Source organism: Protopterus annectens, chromosome 12.part0 (assembly GCF_019279795.1).
Source record: "Protopterus annectens isolate FY-2018-M chromosome 12.part0, PAN1.0, whole genome shotgun sequence".
NCBI classification, from domain to species: Eukaryota; Metazoa; Chordata; order Ceratodontiformes; family Protopteridae; genus Protopterus; species Protopterus annectens.
In genome coordinates, this window is record NC_056746.1 from 1,306,887,343 (window position 1) to 1,306,904,870 (window position 17,528).

General features: G+C 43.5%; 1 protein-coding gene across 1 annotated transcript in view; it reads right to left on the reverse strand.

Moving 5' to 3' along the window:
* Positions 1-17,528, reverse strand: part of EFCAB8 (EF-hand calcium binding domain 8) — a 3,728,836-nt gene that overhangs the window by 3,158,523 nt on the left and 552,785 nt on the right. The window contains exon 5 of the mRNA XM_044089017.1: positions 9,760-9,949. Coding sequence (XP_043944952.1) covers positions 9,760-9,949 — 190 coding nt within the window. The remainder of the gene's footprint in view (positions 1-9,759; positions 9,950-17,528) is intronic.

A 17,528-nucleotide genomic window follows, 5' to 3' on the forward strand; every position in this document is an offset into this window, starting at 1 on the left:
ATGCGACAGAGTATAGCTGGAGTTTTTTAAGGCGGTCAGCATAGGGCATCTGCTTTAGGCCTGTGATTCTTTTAGTGAGGCATTTCTGCAGCCTTTCCAGTTGCTGCAGATGTCTTGAGAGGTACATACCAAAGGGGGCATTGTATTATATAATGGATCTAATGAGGGATGAGTACAGTGGGACAATGACCTCCTTTTTTCTGGATGAAAAGCCCTTAGTGATGAGGTGTGCCACATAGAAGGATTTCCTGACTGTTGTGACGATGTGGTTATCGAAGGTAAGACCACTGTCCACCTGTGTCTCTAAGTCTCTTATCACACTTTCGGTGTTTAGTGTACTGCCACCTATATGGTAATTCACGGATACATGTTTTTTCCCAAAGGGGATAACTATACATTTCTTGGCATTGAGCTTAAGCCCATGGCTCTGGCACCAAGCATCTGTTTCTGTAAGGCCCTTTTGTAGAGTATCCACATCATTTGGGGATTCAATAATGGCTCCGAGTTTGCAGTCATCTGCGAACTTTGTTAGCCAGAGTCCCTTAGTGTTGGCCTGTACTTCAGAGAAGTAGACGCCAAACAAGAGCGGTCCCAGGACTGAACCCTGAGGTAATCCACTTGTCACTTGTCTGGAGCTGGATTTGGAGTCGGCTACTTTTACAGTGTGGGTTCTATCAGTAAGCCAGTTAGCAACCCATTGGGTGACGTAGGGATTAATGCCCAGTTTAGTAAGTTTATCTATGATTCCAGAGTGGGGTATGGTGTCAAAGGCCTTGGCAAGGTCTAGTTAAGCTGTGTGGACCACCTTACCCTTGTCCATGGCTCTGGAGACTGATTCGAATAAGTCAATCAGGTTCAGGAGACAAGATCGGCCCTTCACGAACCCAAACTGGGTGGGGTCCAGTGTTTGAAGGTTGCAAATGTCTTTGTTTATAAGTTCAATGATAATACGCTCCATGGCCTTGCAGAAAAGGCTCATCAGACTGATGGGACGGTAGTTTCTGGGATCCAAGGTGGATCCCTCTTGTGGAGTGGGATAACTGTAGCTCTGCGCCACTCAGTGGGCACAAAACCTGAGGTGAGGCTATGATTAAACATGACAATTAGGTGAGGTACCAGTTCATATTGTAGTTCATGTAGTACACAGCCCGGGATGTCATCTGGTCCCATGGATGCTGTATTCTTAGCTTTGGAGAGTGCGTTTTTTACCTGTGTGGCCGTTATTACCGGAATTTGGCAATCTTCCGGTATTGAGATGGGCCATTTAGGGGGTGAGAGGGGGGTGAAGTTGGCACTGAATCGATCTGCCAGGATATTGGCAATATCCTTGGGATCAGTATATTTAATGCCATTCTGTTTTAGCTCAGGGCAGATCTGAGCATTGCCATTTAGATTCTTGACATAGTTATAGAATGCCTTGTGGTTGTCTATGGAATCTTTGGCAATTTTATTTTCGTAACTAGCTTTGGAGGATTTTATGAGGGATCTCAGTTTCTTACTGAGACTGGTAAGGAAGTTTTTTGCATCCTGGGATTTTCCTCTTTTCTGCAACAGTTTCTTCCTTTTGTTGTAAAGTTTGTTTGTGGCAGGGGACCACCAGATTGGCTTCCTTTTTTTGGATGAGAGCATCTTGGTTCTATTTGGGATGGCACGATTCATGCATGAGTGGATGTGCTCGTACAGTGCCTTAGTGTAGGATTCAGCAGTTGAACTTTCAGTTCCCGTCTGCATGGGTGTCATGAAGCTTCTCACTTCTGACTTGAGTAGCATGAAGTTGGCTTTGGAGAAGTTTTTTATGGAGGTTTCCTTAGTGGGGGGGGTGGGATGTAGATGTTAAGGGTGATTAGCTTATGGTCAGACCTAACTAACAAGGGCGTGACCATAGGTGTGGAGCATCGATTTCCCATGTTGGTAATGACCAGGTCTAGGATATTGGAGTCCCTGGTGGGACTATGGATTAGTTGATCCAGGGCGTTGGAATTTATGAATTCCAAGAACCGTTAGGCAAAGGTGTTGGTACATGAGTAGTTTTCCCAGTTAATGGCAGGGTAGTTAAAATCACCCAGTATTAGGGTGTTTGGTTCTATCTTAATATTTTCCAGTATGTTTAGAAAGGTGTAGTGAGAATCTTGGGGTATGGTGGGGGATCTGTAGCAAGCTACAATTTGGATTGTAGTCTTACCTAGTGCTAGTTGCACCTGGAGAATTTTAGACGCATTGTGTTGGGCAACTAGCCTGGTGGTGTGAATATCTTTGGTGAATATTTACACTCCTCCACCTTTAGTGTTTCGGTCCTGGTTTGGTGGCTGAAAAGTGTGGTAAGAGTTGTAGCCTGGTATTGCAGGGGTGCTCTCTGGAGCCTTGAACCAGGTCTCAGTTACTGCACAGATATTGATGTTCTCCATTTTTAGGAGTGCCTCGAGAGAGTGCATTTTGAGGTTTAGACTTCTAGCACTGAGCAGTATTACCTTCAGATTTTGCATGCTTGTACCTGTTACGGTGGTGGTTTTGTCCTTTGAACTTTGCCTAAAAAAGGCACTATAGGGGTGGCAAGAGCCTTAGCCAGTAACCTGAATCCTAGGGGCGACAGGTGCAGATCATCTCTGGCAAAGCATTGTGGTCTGTTGATCAAGTCGTCCCAGGCAGACAGATACTGGATCCCCTCTGAATGTCACCAGAAGCTTAGCCAATTGTTAAAGTCAATCATTTTGTCCTTATATTGTGGTATCATTCTGGGCGAAGGCAGGATGCTACTCAGGGCTAGGGTCATACCTGCCTGGGCCACATGATCCGAGAGCTCTTCCATGTCTCTTTTCATGTAGTCCAGGGAGGTACATCTCAAGTCATTCACTCCAACATGGACAATGACAGAGTCATATTTGCACTTGTTGTGGAGTGACTTGAGTGCATGCGTTATGTGGTGGATCCTGGCACCCGACAGGCAGCTGACTGTAATTTTCTCCTTGTTCAACCTGGTGAGTGGGACATCAGTGTGCCGGTCTATGGAGTCACCATTGACTAAAGTGTTAGGTACGTTGTCTTGCCTTAGGGGCTGTTGCTGGGTGTCACACTGGTGTTGTGAACTATGTGACACTTTGATTGTGATTGGTGTTTGTTTGCGTTTCAGCTTCAGAGATTCTTACAATGATGGGACAGCATCCCTAGCACCTTTTCCCTGGGTGTCTCACGGGAGTACACCTTTAAGCACCGTGGAACCAAAGAATGCCCTGTCCCTGGAGGCCAAATCCACTTTGTAATGAGTGATAAAAGTATGTGGAGCAGACCAAGTAGCTGCTGCACAAATATTATCCATGGGAATTCTATCTTGAAAAGCAGATGACGTAGCCATTGCTCTAGTGGAATGAGCTTTCACTTTGAAAAGTATATCTTTGTGATTTGTGTTCTAGATAAATGTAATACAATTTGAAAGCCAATTGGAAAGAGTAGTTTTTGAGACTGAGGTTCTTTTTTTTGCATCAGAGAAGGATACAAATAATTGGTCAGATTTTCTGAAATCTTTGGTCCTACGCAAATAGAATCTGGGTTGTCTATGCATGTCCAGTTGATGTAATTTGTATTCTGCCTTGTTGCTATGATTAGGAAAGAACACTGGCAGTTCTACAGATTGTTTTATGTTGTTTGGAGAAGAGACTTTAGGTAGAAAGGATGGGTTTGTAGGTAAGGATACCCTATCCTTATGAAAAATCAAATATGGCTGTTTAATAAAAAGAGCTTGCAACTTTGATATCCTTCTAGCAGAAGTTATAGCCACTAGAAACAAGGTCTTCCAGGAAAGGAACTTGAGATCTGAAGATGAAGAGGGCTCAAAAGGTGGTAACTTGAGATGAGACAAAACAAAATTTAGATCCCAAGGAGAAAGGGGTTCCTTAAAGGGAGGTCTTAATAAGGAGGCACCTTTTAAGAAAGCTCTACACAACCTATGTAACATTAAGTTGGAAGCAGAATCACCAATGTGAAAATTTGAAATTGCAGCGAGTTGAACCCTGATGGTTGCTGCAGCTGAGCCTTGTTGAAACAGTACCGCCAAAAATTCCAAAATAAAATGAATAGGTGCAGAAAAAGGATCGATGTTCCTGTCTTGAGCTCAAAAGGAAAACCTCTTCCATTTACTAGAATACAGCTTTCTAGTTGAAGCTTTATGCGAGGACATTAAGATATGTCTAACTGTAGGAGTAAAATTGTGAAGCCTGACTAAATTGTGAAGTGGAGCAGCCAAGCTGTCAGTTTTAGGGTGTGGCGAGAAGGATGAAGCTCCCCCGACATATGAGTCAGCAGATATGGCACTGGGTCCAGAATCCATGGCTTCTTCTGAAGATGAGGCCAGAGGAAGGGGAACCAGACTTGGTGAGGCCAGTAAAGAGCAATGAGAATTAACCTGCTTCCCGAGCATTGTGCTTTCTGAATTACTATGGGTATGAGAGGAAACGGAGGAAAGGCATAAAGAAGACCCGAGGGCCAATCGTGAGCAAAAGCATCTCTCGGTGTCTCCCCTGGAGGGGGGATTAGGCTAAAGAAGTTGCTGCACTTGGTATTCATGGGAGTGGGAAAGAGATCGCAGCAAGGCTGTCTCCATGTTTGGAAAATCATTTCCACTACATTGTGATTGAGAGACCACTCGTGAGGCATTAGGATTGCTCTGCTCAGCTTGTCCACTATCACGTTGGACTTCCCCGGAATGTGCGATGCAATTAGAAAGCACTGTGAAGAAACTGCCCATTGCTACGCTCTTAGGGCTTCTCAACAAAGGGGGTAAGATCTGGTTTCCCCTGCTTGTTTATGTACCAAACCACAGACATATTGTCTGACTGTATCACAATAGTCCCTAGAGGGAGAAAGTCTTGAAGTGCTTGCAACACAAGAAGCACTGCTCTCATCCCTAGAACATTTATATGCAAGTGAGCTTCATGTTCTTGCCATGTACCTTAGACTGTTCTTCCCAGATAATGCCCCCCCCACCCTATCTGGTAAGCGTCCATGGTCACTGTAGCTACTGGTTGATGTGGAACGAAAGGTCTGCCTATTGTCACATGAGTGGAGTGTATCCACCATCTTAAGTCATTCTTGCAAGATTCCGTTATTCTGATCAGATGAGGCATCGGAAGCTCTTGAAGTGATCACTGGGAAAACAACAGCCAATGAAGAATCCTCATGTGCATTCTGGCAAGAGGGACTAATGTAATCATGGAGCCCATTGTTCCTAGTAACCTTAGAATTTTCTTTACTTTCACTTTGGTCTTGGGAAGGAGGTGAAGTATTTGCTGTCTGAGTGCTATAACTCTTTCTGTTGGAAGACGTGCTACCATAGATGAAGTGTCTAGATCTGCGCCTATGAATGTAATATGTTGACAGGGCAACAAGTCAGATTTTTGAAAATTTACTGTAATGCCCAACTGATTGCAGATGTCCAAAGTTAGATCCCTGGCTTGTAGAAATAGATGCTTGATGGTAGCAGATAGGAGCCAGTTGTCTAGATAGGGAAATACATGGAATCCTAGACGTCTCAGGTGAGCCGTGACTACTGCCATACATCTGGTGAACACTCTGGAGGCTGTAGTGAGATCAAAGGACACAGTTCTGAATTGATAATGGCTGGCTCCCAGCCGGAAGCGTAAGTACCTTCTTGAAGTCCTGTCCATTTTTATGTGGTAGTAAGCATCTTGAAGCTCTATCGAGTACATCCAATTGTCTTTCCCTAAAAAGGGAAGTATAGACTGCAGTATCACCATTCAGAACTTTGACTTCTTGACAGATTCGTTTAACTTGCTTAGGTCTAATATGGGCCTCCAGTCCCCTGTTCTTTTTGGCACCAAAAAGAATTTTGAGTAAGTTCCGAATCCTATTTGGTCTGCGGGGACTTCTTGGATGACTCTTTTGTGGAGTAATGTTTGAATCTCTATAGTTGCTTGTTCCCTTAGATTGGGTGGAACATCTGGGATTGTTTTGGTCTGTGGGACAGGGTTGGAAAAAGGGATGGAGTATCCTCTGGATATTATACTTAGTACCCATTTGTCATTTGTAATAGTTTGCCAGGCTTTTGGGTACATTGATATACATCCCCCGACTGCCTCCAGAGTACAGCAGTCGGGCCTCCTTTCAGGAGCGCTGATAAGGGCGTCCGCAAAAGGAAGCATGGTTTTGTGGGCCCCCTCTGCCTCTGGGGCGGCGTCTACCATTACTACCTCCCCCTCTGCCCCTGAGGAAGGTATCACCTCGTGCGTCCTGGAAAAATCCCTGGGATCTATTGAACCACATCTTTCCACTCTTCTGGCCTTTGGGATAAGGTCTTGAAGGTACAGAAAAACGTACTCCAACGGCAGAGAGAGCTTTCCCTTCCTGCTCGCACCGGGTTAAGATATCTTTTACTTTGGGTCCAAAGAGTGAGGAACCATCAAAAGGGGCATTAGTAAAGGTAGATTTAAAGGGCTCTGCAAAATTGCACAAGCGCATCCAGGAGTGTCTCCTAAGGGCAACTCAAGAACCCGCTGTCCTGCTCGCTCCATCTGCTGAGTAGGATATGAGCCTCATGGAGAAGTTGACAATAAAATTTAAGGTGGACATCTGGGAGGAGACCTTCTCATATACCCCCCGCAGCTAATGAACCTTGTAGAGTATCTCCTAGCTCTTTCAGGTGATCTCTTTGTAGCCTTGTAAAGTGGGATAAGTAGTTCAGCGATCGCAATGAGAAAGTCACTGAAGAAAAGACACACTTCCCGTATCTGTCCATCGTCCGAGAGTCTTTATTCAGAGGATGAACAGATGAGGAAGTCTCTGCAAGTTCCTTCTTGGTGGTGGCTGCCACCATCATAGCATCTATGGGTACCCCCTTAGTCAGAAAATCCTTGCCCGAAGGAGCTGACAAAAATTTGTTTGGCCTCCGAGGGACTGGTTCCATAGTGTCAGGTGACTCCCACGCCTTTCAACTAACCAGGCCCATTAGCTCACTGAAAGGCGGAGACACCCAGGAGGCTGAAGGTTGAGACCCAAAAGCCTTCAGGTACACTAACTCTTCATCAGAAGGGGTGGTGGCCTGCCAGCCACCTCTTTTGCTTGAGGATATCTAGAATATCTGCAAATGAGATATCATCAGAGGACGAACGTGGGGACTCTTCCAACTCATCGAGGTCAGTGTCTGAAGTGATGAACTCATCTGGGGAGTCAACATTCTTCCTCTTGCAGGTTCTCTTTCGAGGTAGCTCTTCAGAAGGATATTCTGGGGAGGCCTCGGAGGAGAGGGGTTCACCCATTGGGGGATCCTGAGGCTCTGGATCTCTGCTGTCCTGTGGAATGGGTGGTGCCGAGACAGTAGCCAGTGCCTTAGGGGGACGAGTACTGGTATCCCTCTGTGTTGCTGAATGGGTAGACAACACACTCCTCATCAGCTCAAAGGCGAATCCCGCTGGCTCAGAAGACTCCCCCTGCTCGGAAGAGCCAGAGGAAGGCAACGGAGCCAATGAGATCGGACCCGTGGCTGATGTAGGAGCTGAGCCAACCCGGACCAACACTCCGAGGGGTACACTCGGCACCGAAGACCAGGGCCAAGAATCCTCCCGAGGCTGACCAGGGAACCCCGGCTCCCAAACTCCCCGGACGGCGCTGACAGAGTCGGAGCAGATGTCGCCTCTGTGAACACCGAAGGGGGTCCCGGAACCGATGGGTCCACAGTAGGTGGTACCAAGCAATCTGGCTCTAAAGGACCAGCTTGGCTCGGAGGAGGAACAACAGTGGGTACAGTAGGCTCCGAGACCAAATGGGTGGGAGTCGAGAATAATTTAGTCAGTGCCGGCGACATCAAGAGTCTGCGCACCACCCGTTCCATGTCATCATCAGATAAACTTCTGGTAGACCTGGAAGTTAGGGAAGGAGAGTGAGACCTATGAAGGATTGGTGATCTCAACATCGGAGAAACCGGCGAAATATCAATGGACCGGCTACTAGTGGAGGTATCTTGCAGTTCCGAAGGCTTTGAAGCCAAAGTACCAGGCCTGTCAACCAAAAAGACCTCTGACGGTTCAGAGGAGTGTGGAGCTGAGAAAGTAGTGGCTTTTGAAATTTTAGGAAGTTTGACTGCCGGCTCCGACTGAGCCGATGTTGCTGGTGATTGTCTTTTCTGAGACTTCTCCTTTTTTGAGAAAGGAGACGAAGAAGAGGAAGAACTATGAATGGCTTCCTCAAAAGAAGGCTTTAAGAGTCCTTTTAGAATCAACTTGTTTCTCCTTTCCTGAAGAACTCTAGCACAAAATGAATGACAAAAGGTGCAGTCTTCTTGGAGATGAATGGCACCAAGGCAATAAACTCAAATAACATGTCCATCCATGATGGCCATTTTTTGCAAACACTTTTGACATTTCTTAAAGCCCAAAAGTTTATATTCTCTCTCTTTTTGGTCTTTGGACATTTTCAAGTTAAGACCCTAAAGGTGACAGCAAAAGCAACAACAACAAGAAAGTTTTTTTTTTTTTGCTAAGACTAATATGCTAAAGCTACACCAAAGGTTACTACAGGACAACACAAGGAGTGACAACTAGGGGAAGAAAAATAGAACCTCTAACTAAAACGGTTCTCTTTTCCAGACAAAACAATAAAACAACACAAGCCCTCTAACTTAAATGGGCGAATAGTTTTCTAACTTAAACGAGCTATAAAGAGACTAACAAACGAACAACAACCACTACAATGGATACCAAAGGGGCCTAAAAAGCGACGACAAAAGCTGTGCTAAAGGGGAAAAAAAAATCACTATTTAACAAAGAGCAGAATCGAGACACTACGACATAAATCTAAATATAACTAAAAGCTAAATATAACAAGCTTAGACAAAGGTAATAGAAAAAATATTTCACAACTTAGCCACGGCCAAGGTGAGTGCATCCAACCTCGTAAAGCGGCAAACGAGATCTGGGGAATTACACCACTGCATTGTGGGATACCTTCTTGCCATGAGCCAGGTTTGAGACTTTCAGCTAAGTAGCCGAGTCGGAGCTGAGGATCGGCTCCGAACCCATCATTGTAAGAATGAAGGCACGATAGGACAACATAACATTGTATATTTGCTTAAATACATTTTTAATAAAATTCTGCATTTGTACTTTAAGAAAAGACTGTGGGGCCAGATTCAATAAAGCATACACTAAGTGTAGACGATATGTATTCAAGAACATTCTTATCACATATTTTTGCGCTTCCTAGTCACTCAGAAAGATTACACTAAGTAGACATGTAGTCTACACTTTGTGGTAACCTTTATGAATCCCTGGCAATATTTAAAGCTGCAAGAATATCAGTAGGAAAACTAAAATCAAGAGGAAGAAGACGTGAGTTATGTCTGTGTTGTCTGTTCACTCAGAATGGTGTGCACTTACTATAAGCGTTATTGAATACCGGGTTGTGTTGTGATTGTCTTAAGTGAATGTCCTAAGATACTTCACTTAAAAACTAATTGCTTATATGTTTATCAAGTACAAGATAAAATAAAATGATATACTCAAAAAGATTAATGATAATTTGCATATAATTTTGTTGAATATTTTGTGCATCGCCTACTTTCTCTCCATATTACCCAGTCAACACGCACAAACACAAACACACACACACACACACACACACACACACACACACACACACACACACACACACACACACATACCTGCTATTGTTTTTTAATAACATCTGATACTGTTCAAGAAACTAAAAAAATATTCAGGGTACTTAAGAAAAAACAAAAGGTTCTTAGGTTCTTACACGGGTGCTTCGAAGCAATTTGAAATTTTCACTCCAATAAAGCAGAATTCCATCCTTGCTTACAGACAGGATCCTTCCTGTCAATGACAATGTTTTAGATTCACTTTTGCTGCCCTTCAAATTTCTTTTTTCAACTGTAAGATTTTTGGCTGGATAGAATACAACTTTCACAATTATTTCATGCTGAATCCTGCAAGTATAATGCCACTACATTAAAGTCAAGTACAGTTCAGTTTGAAATTACTTATAATCTGTTACTATTCTTGTCATTCAGTTAACAAATACATGCAAAAAAGAAATACAGCACATTAACATGAAAAACTCATTATAGGAACCATTGCTGTGGGAATTAACACTAACAGTACACAATCTATGTACTGATGGTAAATTGTAAAATTTTAGGTAGTAGATTAATGGGGACTCCCCCTTAGGCTCTGTTTTCAGCAGTTTAGTAGTATGGTGACTCTAAGGCCAAGCAAGAACACCTCTCAAATGTCCCTGATTTTGACTCAAATTTTAGCTCTGTCCCTCTTAATCTCTCCTAAAACTGGTAACTTTTGGAAAAAATGGAGAATGTCCCTGATTTTGACTCATATTTTAGCTCTGTCCCTCTTAATCTCTCCTAAAACTGGTGACTTTTGGAAAAAATGGAGAATTACTTAATAAAATAAATAATGACAATAATTAGAATTATAAACTTATTTTACTTACCCGCGGTGGTGGTGCTGCGGTAGCGTTGTCGCCTCACAGTAAGACGCTGTCCAGTTCGATTCTCAGCTAGAGCGTCTTCTGTGTGGAGACATGCGTGAATGGGCGTACTTTCATTGAAGGTTGTGCGTCAGAGCTGGTAACTCGGCACGTAAAAATCAACTACCAATCATTAGCGGACTGGAGTTCCGCTGTGGTGACCCTTAACCGGGTAAAGCTGAAAGACACACAAACAAACATAAACTTATTTTACTTCAGAAAATGGATATTAGTTCACATTTTCTTATTCTGCCAGTGTCTCTACTTAATAGTAGTAATGTTTTACAAGTGTTCCTGATTATTTCTAGATTTGTCCCTCATTCTGTTAAGAGCTATGAAAGGGCAAAAAAAGGTGTAAGAGCAATTTCTTTACTAGGAAAGGCCCTAGCTTTCTTCATCTTATCTCTGAGATTACTGCTGTTGGTGCTCAGACTGAAGTGGGAAGCACTCTGAATTGTCAGGTTACTCTCATCTACCAAAGGAAAGTACAGTTGTGTACACTTACCATAAATGTAGATGTTCGAGTTTATTCACTGTTGCAGTCATTACATTTGGGTAATCTGCTGGCAGGTTGCCCTCAGTTGGCCTGATTAACAAAGTCTTGGGTCCTGCGTTGGTTGCTGTCCCTTCTTCCATGACGTCAGGTCGTCAGGGGTATAAAACATGCAGCCGATGCCATTACATCAGTTTTTTCTTGCCCCAGATGTCAGGCGCCCCCCAAATGGGGAGCCAAAAATTTAAGTAATTATAAACACAAAAATATACCTCCAAACAAAAGCACAAAAGCAAATACACCAAAAAGGCTTTTAAGCATAGTAAAGTAAAGTAGAGGTATAGTAAGAGAAAAACAGGGAGTTGGAGGGAGGGTAACCGGGACTGCAACAGTGAATACACTCGAACATCTACATTTATGGTAAATGTACACAACTGTACTATGTTCTTCGTGTTTCACTGTTGCAGTCATTACAATGGGGTAGATTCCCAAAGCTATGGTTGGGAGGATGGATTTATACAGCATTTGGACCAGCTATAAGGCCCTGCAGGACAGCAGTGGCAAAGCCAGCTCTGGATTTAGAGAAGGAAGGTAAATGGTAATGTATGGTGAACATATGAACTGAGCTCCAGGTAGCAGCTTCTAGAATGTCTCTAGTAGGGACACCTCTGAGAAAGACTGTAGATGTAGATGCAGCCCTGGTGGAAAGAGATCTGATCCCCTGGGGGATAGTTTTACCATGGTGCATATAGCAGAAATGAATACAATGGCTTATCCATTTGGAAATAGTCTGCTTTGAAATAGCCTTTCCCTCTGTCCCTGCAGCAAAAGCCACCAGTAGTTGTTCAGATTTTCTTAGAGACTTTATCCTGTTTAAGTAAAATCTAAGTTGTCTGTGTACATCCAATGAATGCAGAATCCGCTCCCCCTTGTTCTGTGGATTGGGAAAGAAAGTTGGCAAATGAATGGTCTGATTAACAGCCACACTGGACACCACTTAGGCATGAAGGATGGATTGGTCCTGAGAGACACCCTGTCCGCATGAAAAATAATGGAAGGCTCCACTGCCATAAGGGCCTGTAATTCGGAAATCCTTCTAGCTGAAGTGACTGCTAAAAGGAAAGCTGTTTTCCAGCAGAGAAATTTTAAGTCTGCAGTAGCAGCTGGCTCGAAAGGAGGGAGAGTGAGTTTTTCCAATACAAAATTGAGGTCCCAGGCAGGGGTTGGAGCTCTCCTGGGTGGTCTTAAGTTTTTGGCCCCTCTGAGATACTGCTTTAGCAGAGGATGAGAGAAGAGGGGAGGTTCTGTGTTGTAATGAGCTGAAATAGCTGAGGCATGGATTTTTATGGAAGAAAAGGACAGGCCCTTGTGAAGCATCTCAGTTAAGTACTGTAAAATCTGAGGAATATTGGGCACTGCTGTACTTATCCCTTGTGACTGATTCCAGGCACAGAATCCTTTCCATTTGTCAGCATAAGATTTTCTAGTACTAGGCCTTCTTGCCTCCAAAATGACATCCATCACAGGTTTGCTGAGGGATGCTAAAGGTGAATTTAGGTGATTAGCCACGCTGCAAGATTCAAAGTTTGGAGCTGAGTGTGCAGAATTTGATTGTTCTGCTGAGACAGTAAGTAAGGTGTCTGAGGCAGGTGCCACGGTGGAAGGTGTGACACATTGCGCAGGAGTGGATACCAGTGTTGGCGAGGCCAGTCTGGAACAATCAAAATCATTTTTGGTTTGTCCTGTTTGACTTTTAGAAGAACTTTGGACAGCAGAGGCAGAGGGGGAAAAGCATAGACTGATAGTTTTTTTTCAGCTGAATGATAGCGCATCCACTTTCCAGGCTTTTTTGTGATGAGTTCTTGTGCAGAATTTGTCCAAGTGATAGTTCTGGGGTGAGGCAAAAAGATCTATATCTGGACTCCCCCATTTGCATGTCAACATGTTGAAAATCTGTGGTTCCAGTTTCCATTTGTGTGGGTCCATGATATTTCTGCTTAGTTCATCTGCCAGAGAATTCAGTTTTCATGGCAGGAATTGAGCTTGTAGTTGTATTTCATAGGTCAAGGCCGTGTTCCACAATTCCATGGCTAGTCTGCAAAGAGGGTAGGAGTGTGTACCCCCCTGCTTGTTTATGTACCACATAACTGTGGTGTTGTCCGTCTTTATCAGTAATTGTCCTGGAAGAAGGTAGTCCTTAAAGGCTGTCAGTGCATTCTATACAGCTAGCATCTCTTTTTGATTGATATGAAGGTGCATTTGACTTGGGCTTCATTTGCCCTGAATGCACTTCCCTGCCAGATCAGCCCCCCAAGCATAGTCTGATGCGTCTGTAGTTAGGGTTTGGGCGACAGGGGGTGGAGTGAATGGCAGTCCTTTGTTTTGGTGGCAGGCCTCTGCCCACTATAGGAACTCTAGTTGCAGGCAAGGTATAATAGGAATCATTGTTTCCAGGCTGTGACAATGTTGACTCCATAAACTTTTTAAGTGCCACTGAAGTTTCCTCATATGCAGTCTTGCATATGGAATTAGAAGAATGCAGGAGGCCATGAACCCAAAGGCTTGCAGAATTTGTCTTGCAGATAGCAGGGTTTTTGTGGCCACCTGTTTGAAGTAAGTTACCAAATGAATTTGCTTTTCGGGCATTAGGTAAGCCATCTGGGCAGTTGTATTCAAGCTTGCACCCAGGAATGTAATTTTTTGAGAGGGTACCAGTTGTGATTTATTTTCGTTTATGGTGTACCCTAGACAAGTTAGAACCCTCTTTACAAACGCCAAATGTTTTAGAAGAATGTCCTTGTTTTCTGCGTGAATTAGACAATCGTCCAGGTATGGATATATTTGAATATTTCTTTGCCTGCAAAATGCAATTACTGGAGCCAGGCACTTTGTGAAGACCCTGGGCGCAGTAGATAAGTCAAAGGGCAGTGCAGAGAACTGGTAATGCAAGTAGCCTGCTTTGAAGCGGAGGTATCTTCTGCAAGATTCCCTGATTGGGATATGCAGGTAAGCCTCTTTTAAGTCTAGAGTTACCAACCAGGCATCTTTGCCTAGCATAGGAAGTAACTGTTGAAGAGTCAGCATCTTGAATTTTGGAATGTCCAGAAATGTGTTTAGAGTAGATAAGTCCAGAAATGGACACCATGATTTGACTTTCCTGGGTACCAGGAAAAGTCTTGAATAGAAGCCTTGCCCCTTTTCCTCTTCTAGTACTGGCTGAATAGCTCCCATGTTCATGAGGGACAGTACTTGTTTCTGGGCCTCTGCCCACTGATTTGGGGGAAGGTCTGGCCATCCGTTTGGGATTGGCAAAATGTGGAAATGAAATCTGTATCCCTGGGATACTATGTTTGCACCCTATATTATACCATACTATTAATTGTTCATTCTACGTAGACTGTACAATAATGAATCTAGTTTACTATGTGTTTTGTGAGTTGTGCCATGCTTTTTATATTGGAAAACAGATGCTTTAAGGACAGGATTCTTGTACATTTGAATGATATTAAGCATGGCAAGACGAGTAATGCTCTTGCTTCACATGTGTTTAAATCTGGTCAACAGCATAAATTTAATTTTTTTGTTTTAGAAGTTATTCAACAAGATCTAAGAGAAAGCAATATTAGGAATAAGACTGAACTGAAGGAACAGAACTGAATTCTACAGTTACAGTCTTATAACACACCAGGATTGAATGATATGGTTTTGTTGAAACCAGCCTTAAAGGCAAGATAATTGCCTCATTACATAGTACTGGTTGCTATAAAGGAATACGTTTTTATTTTATTACCATGATTTATGTTTTTGCATTAGGGTATTCCTGTTTTTAAGATGGTATTCTGTTGAATTTTTTATATATCCTACGATTGTAGTAAGGATTATGTATTTTGTTTAGTCTATGTATGTGCAGTTCTACTTTAGAAGTGATTTTCATGTGATACTTCTCATTTAGTTATTTTGTATTGAAAGTTGTTATTGTACTGTATTACAATTAGCACGTCGCATAAGGATGTTCGACGAGGATTGGGTTTTTTCTGTAACTATGCGGCTAAAAACTTCAGGAACTTGTAAAACACAGTTTTTGCAATATAATTATATGAGAAACATTGAAGGTCATGTACTGCTGCATTGTAAGTAGCCTTACTTCATTACTTTGTTAAAGACAAGTAATGACTGCTATGTTTATATTGTTAATTGATTTTGTTATGACGTTCGGGAGGTGTTAATGATTCATGGTTTAAATGTTCAGGTGTGTATTTTGGCTGTTACTTCTGATGAAGCAGTTCATTATCATGAAAGCACTTACCTTTGCTTGACATTAAATATTGTGCAATTTTAATTTGGTGTTTTTGAGTTACTTTCACTACCCTATTATTCCTGTGTTAGTTGCTGGATTTTTGTTTGATACCTTTTCTGCTTTATCTGGAAACATTTATTTTGTAGTTATTTGATACTTATGTGTACTATACTTCTGTTGTCTTTTAGGACACCTACAAGTATGCCACTCAGGTGTGTCAATCCACATAGACTCCCCCTTCACCGATGGGGAAAATCAAGCCATCATGGATAGGTTACATCAGCATGGTGCTTTTCTCCTGGAAAGTGGACGGGGAGATATGACACACCATATGCAAATATGGCAGCAAATCATGCAGAACATGAATGCCGTGGATGGCCACGGCAGAACATATGAACAGGTGGGCCACAGGGCCACTGACATGATCACTAGTGCATGCAGGCAAGCAGCAGCAGTGGGCTGAGACCAAATGGCTACTGTGGGAGGGTTTGCTAGGGAACCCTCACTAACCGCCAGTGAACAGTTCCTGGCCAATATAAGAGATCAAGACAGCTCCCACGAGAGTGCAGGACAGCATGTACTGGATGTGGGCACAACACCTTCCAAGACAGCAGGCATGTCCCAGGTAGGTTTTGTTGTCTGAACAGTTGAATACTGCTGTATAGTAAAACAACTGAAATGAATAAGTTAATTCTGTGTCATGTGTCTTTTTTGGGGGGAAGACTGAAGATTGTGACGGTTATAAGTTTAGGTTGGAGTTGTTGACCACACTCTTGTTGACATTAAATTTAATGCACATATAAAGGAGTAAATGTATTGCCCCCTGTGTTACTGTTAATTTTGGTGATGTTGCCCTTACCTCTTGCTTAACTTCTTCCAGGACCATCTGGACTCCAGAAGAGTTTCTCATCTGTAGATGGCAAGGCAAACATTTTTATGTTACTACTGCTGAGCAATTTAAAGAAATACTGTAGTGTATGATATTGATCTCAAGCCTGTTGTGTGTATTGCCGTACTGTCTGTAATAACTGTCAGCACTGCCAGTTTATTAGCATATACTACATTATAGTATGGCAGGCATTAATTTATTCCTGTGTTTCTTGCCTTTTCTCACAGGTGATCATGACAGTGGGAGTGTGGACCCTGTGCCACCTGATGTCAGTGTATCAGCAGACTCTGATGTTGATGGTGACCAAAGTGAAACAGTCGGGGGTTGCAGAGGTTGAATCTGACACTTAGGTTGACAAACAGCCATCCCCTGCATTTCCATCGGACACTCTCAGTAAGCCTACGCCTACACAGTCCAGTGAGCCCACATATATTGCACAGGTGGAGGGCGAGGACATTGATCAGGGAAGTGTGGCTACTGCAGCTTCACTGCCTGTTGAGTCTGGCCATAGCCAATGTGTGGGCAAGTTGCCACACAGGAGGAATGATAGGGGTGCTTGGCTGGAGCCTGCTGTCCCTCCTCCACCTGCTGCAGGTGTCACTTCCTGTGCCAGTCAATGTATATTTAGAGCCGTCATGGAGACACAGGCATGTTCCCATAGGTGCACCAGACAAATGCTCACGGTTGTGGATGTGGCACAGTCTGACAAGCGTGACTGCCTCCACCGTATTGCTGATTCGCTGTATCAGATGAATGACACACTGGAAAGAAGGGTGACTGTGATGGACCAAGGGGTGTCTGTCATGGAATGTCTGCTGAGTGGGAAACAACATCCTCATGAGCGTAGATCAGCCACATCATCTGCTGTCAGCCAACATGGCGGTGCCAAATCACACTCCCATAGTGGCAGTACTTTCCCTGCTCCTTCAGTGAATGTGTGTCCACAGCCAGATGTGGTAGACCAAGGGGTAATAGTCCTGGGTGTCCCCATGAAAGGACCTCATCCAGCAGACATTGGTCATGTTCACGTAGCAGCACTGCATCTGACCTTGGGCATGGAGGTGCCAGTGCAACTAATGGCAGAGCCAGTTCTCGTGCTCAGGGACGACAATGATGAACTGCCACCTCTACCATACATGTCTCACACCTGTCTGACAGATCAAGATGTAGAACTAGCACAGATCTTGGCTGTGTTCATGCAGATACACACCAATTTCACCTGGAGGACCCCTATAGACACACACACACACAACAGTTATTCATTTTGTCTCACTGGCCATTTGTTGTTTTATCCCAATGTCTGCCTTCTTCTCCTTCTTACTCACTCACTCACTCACACACAC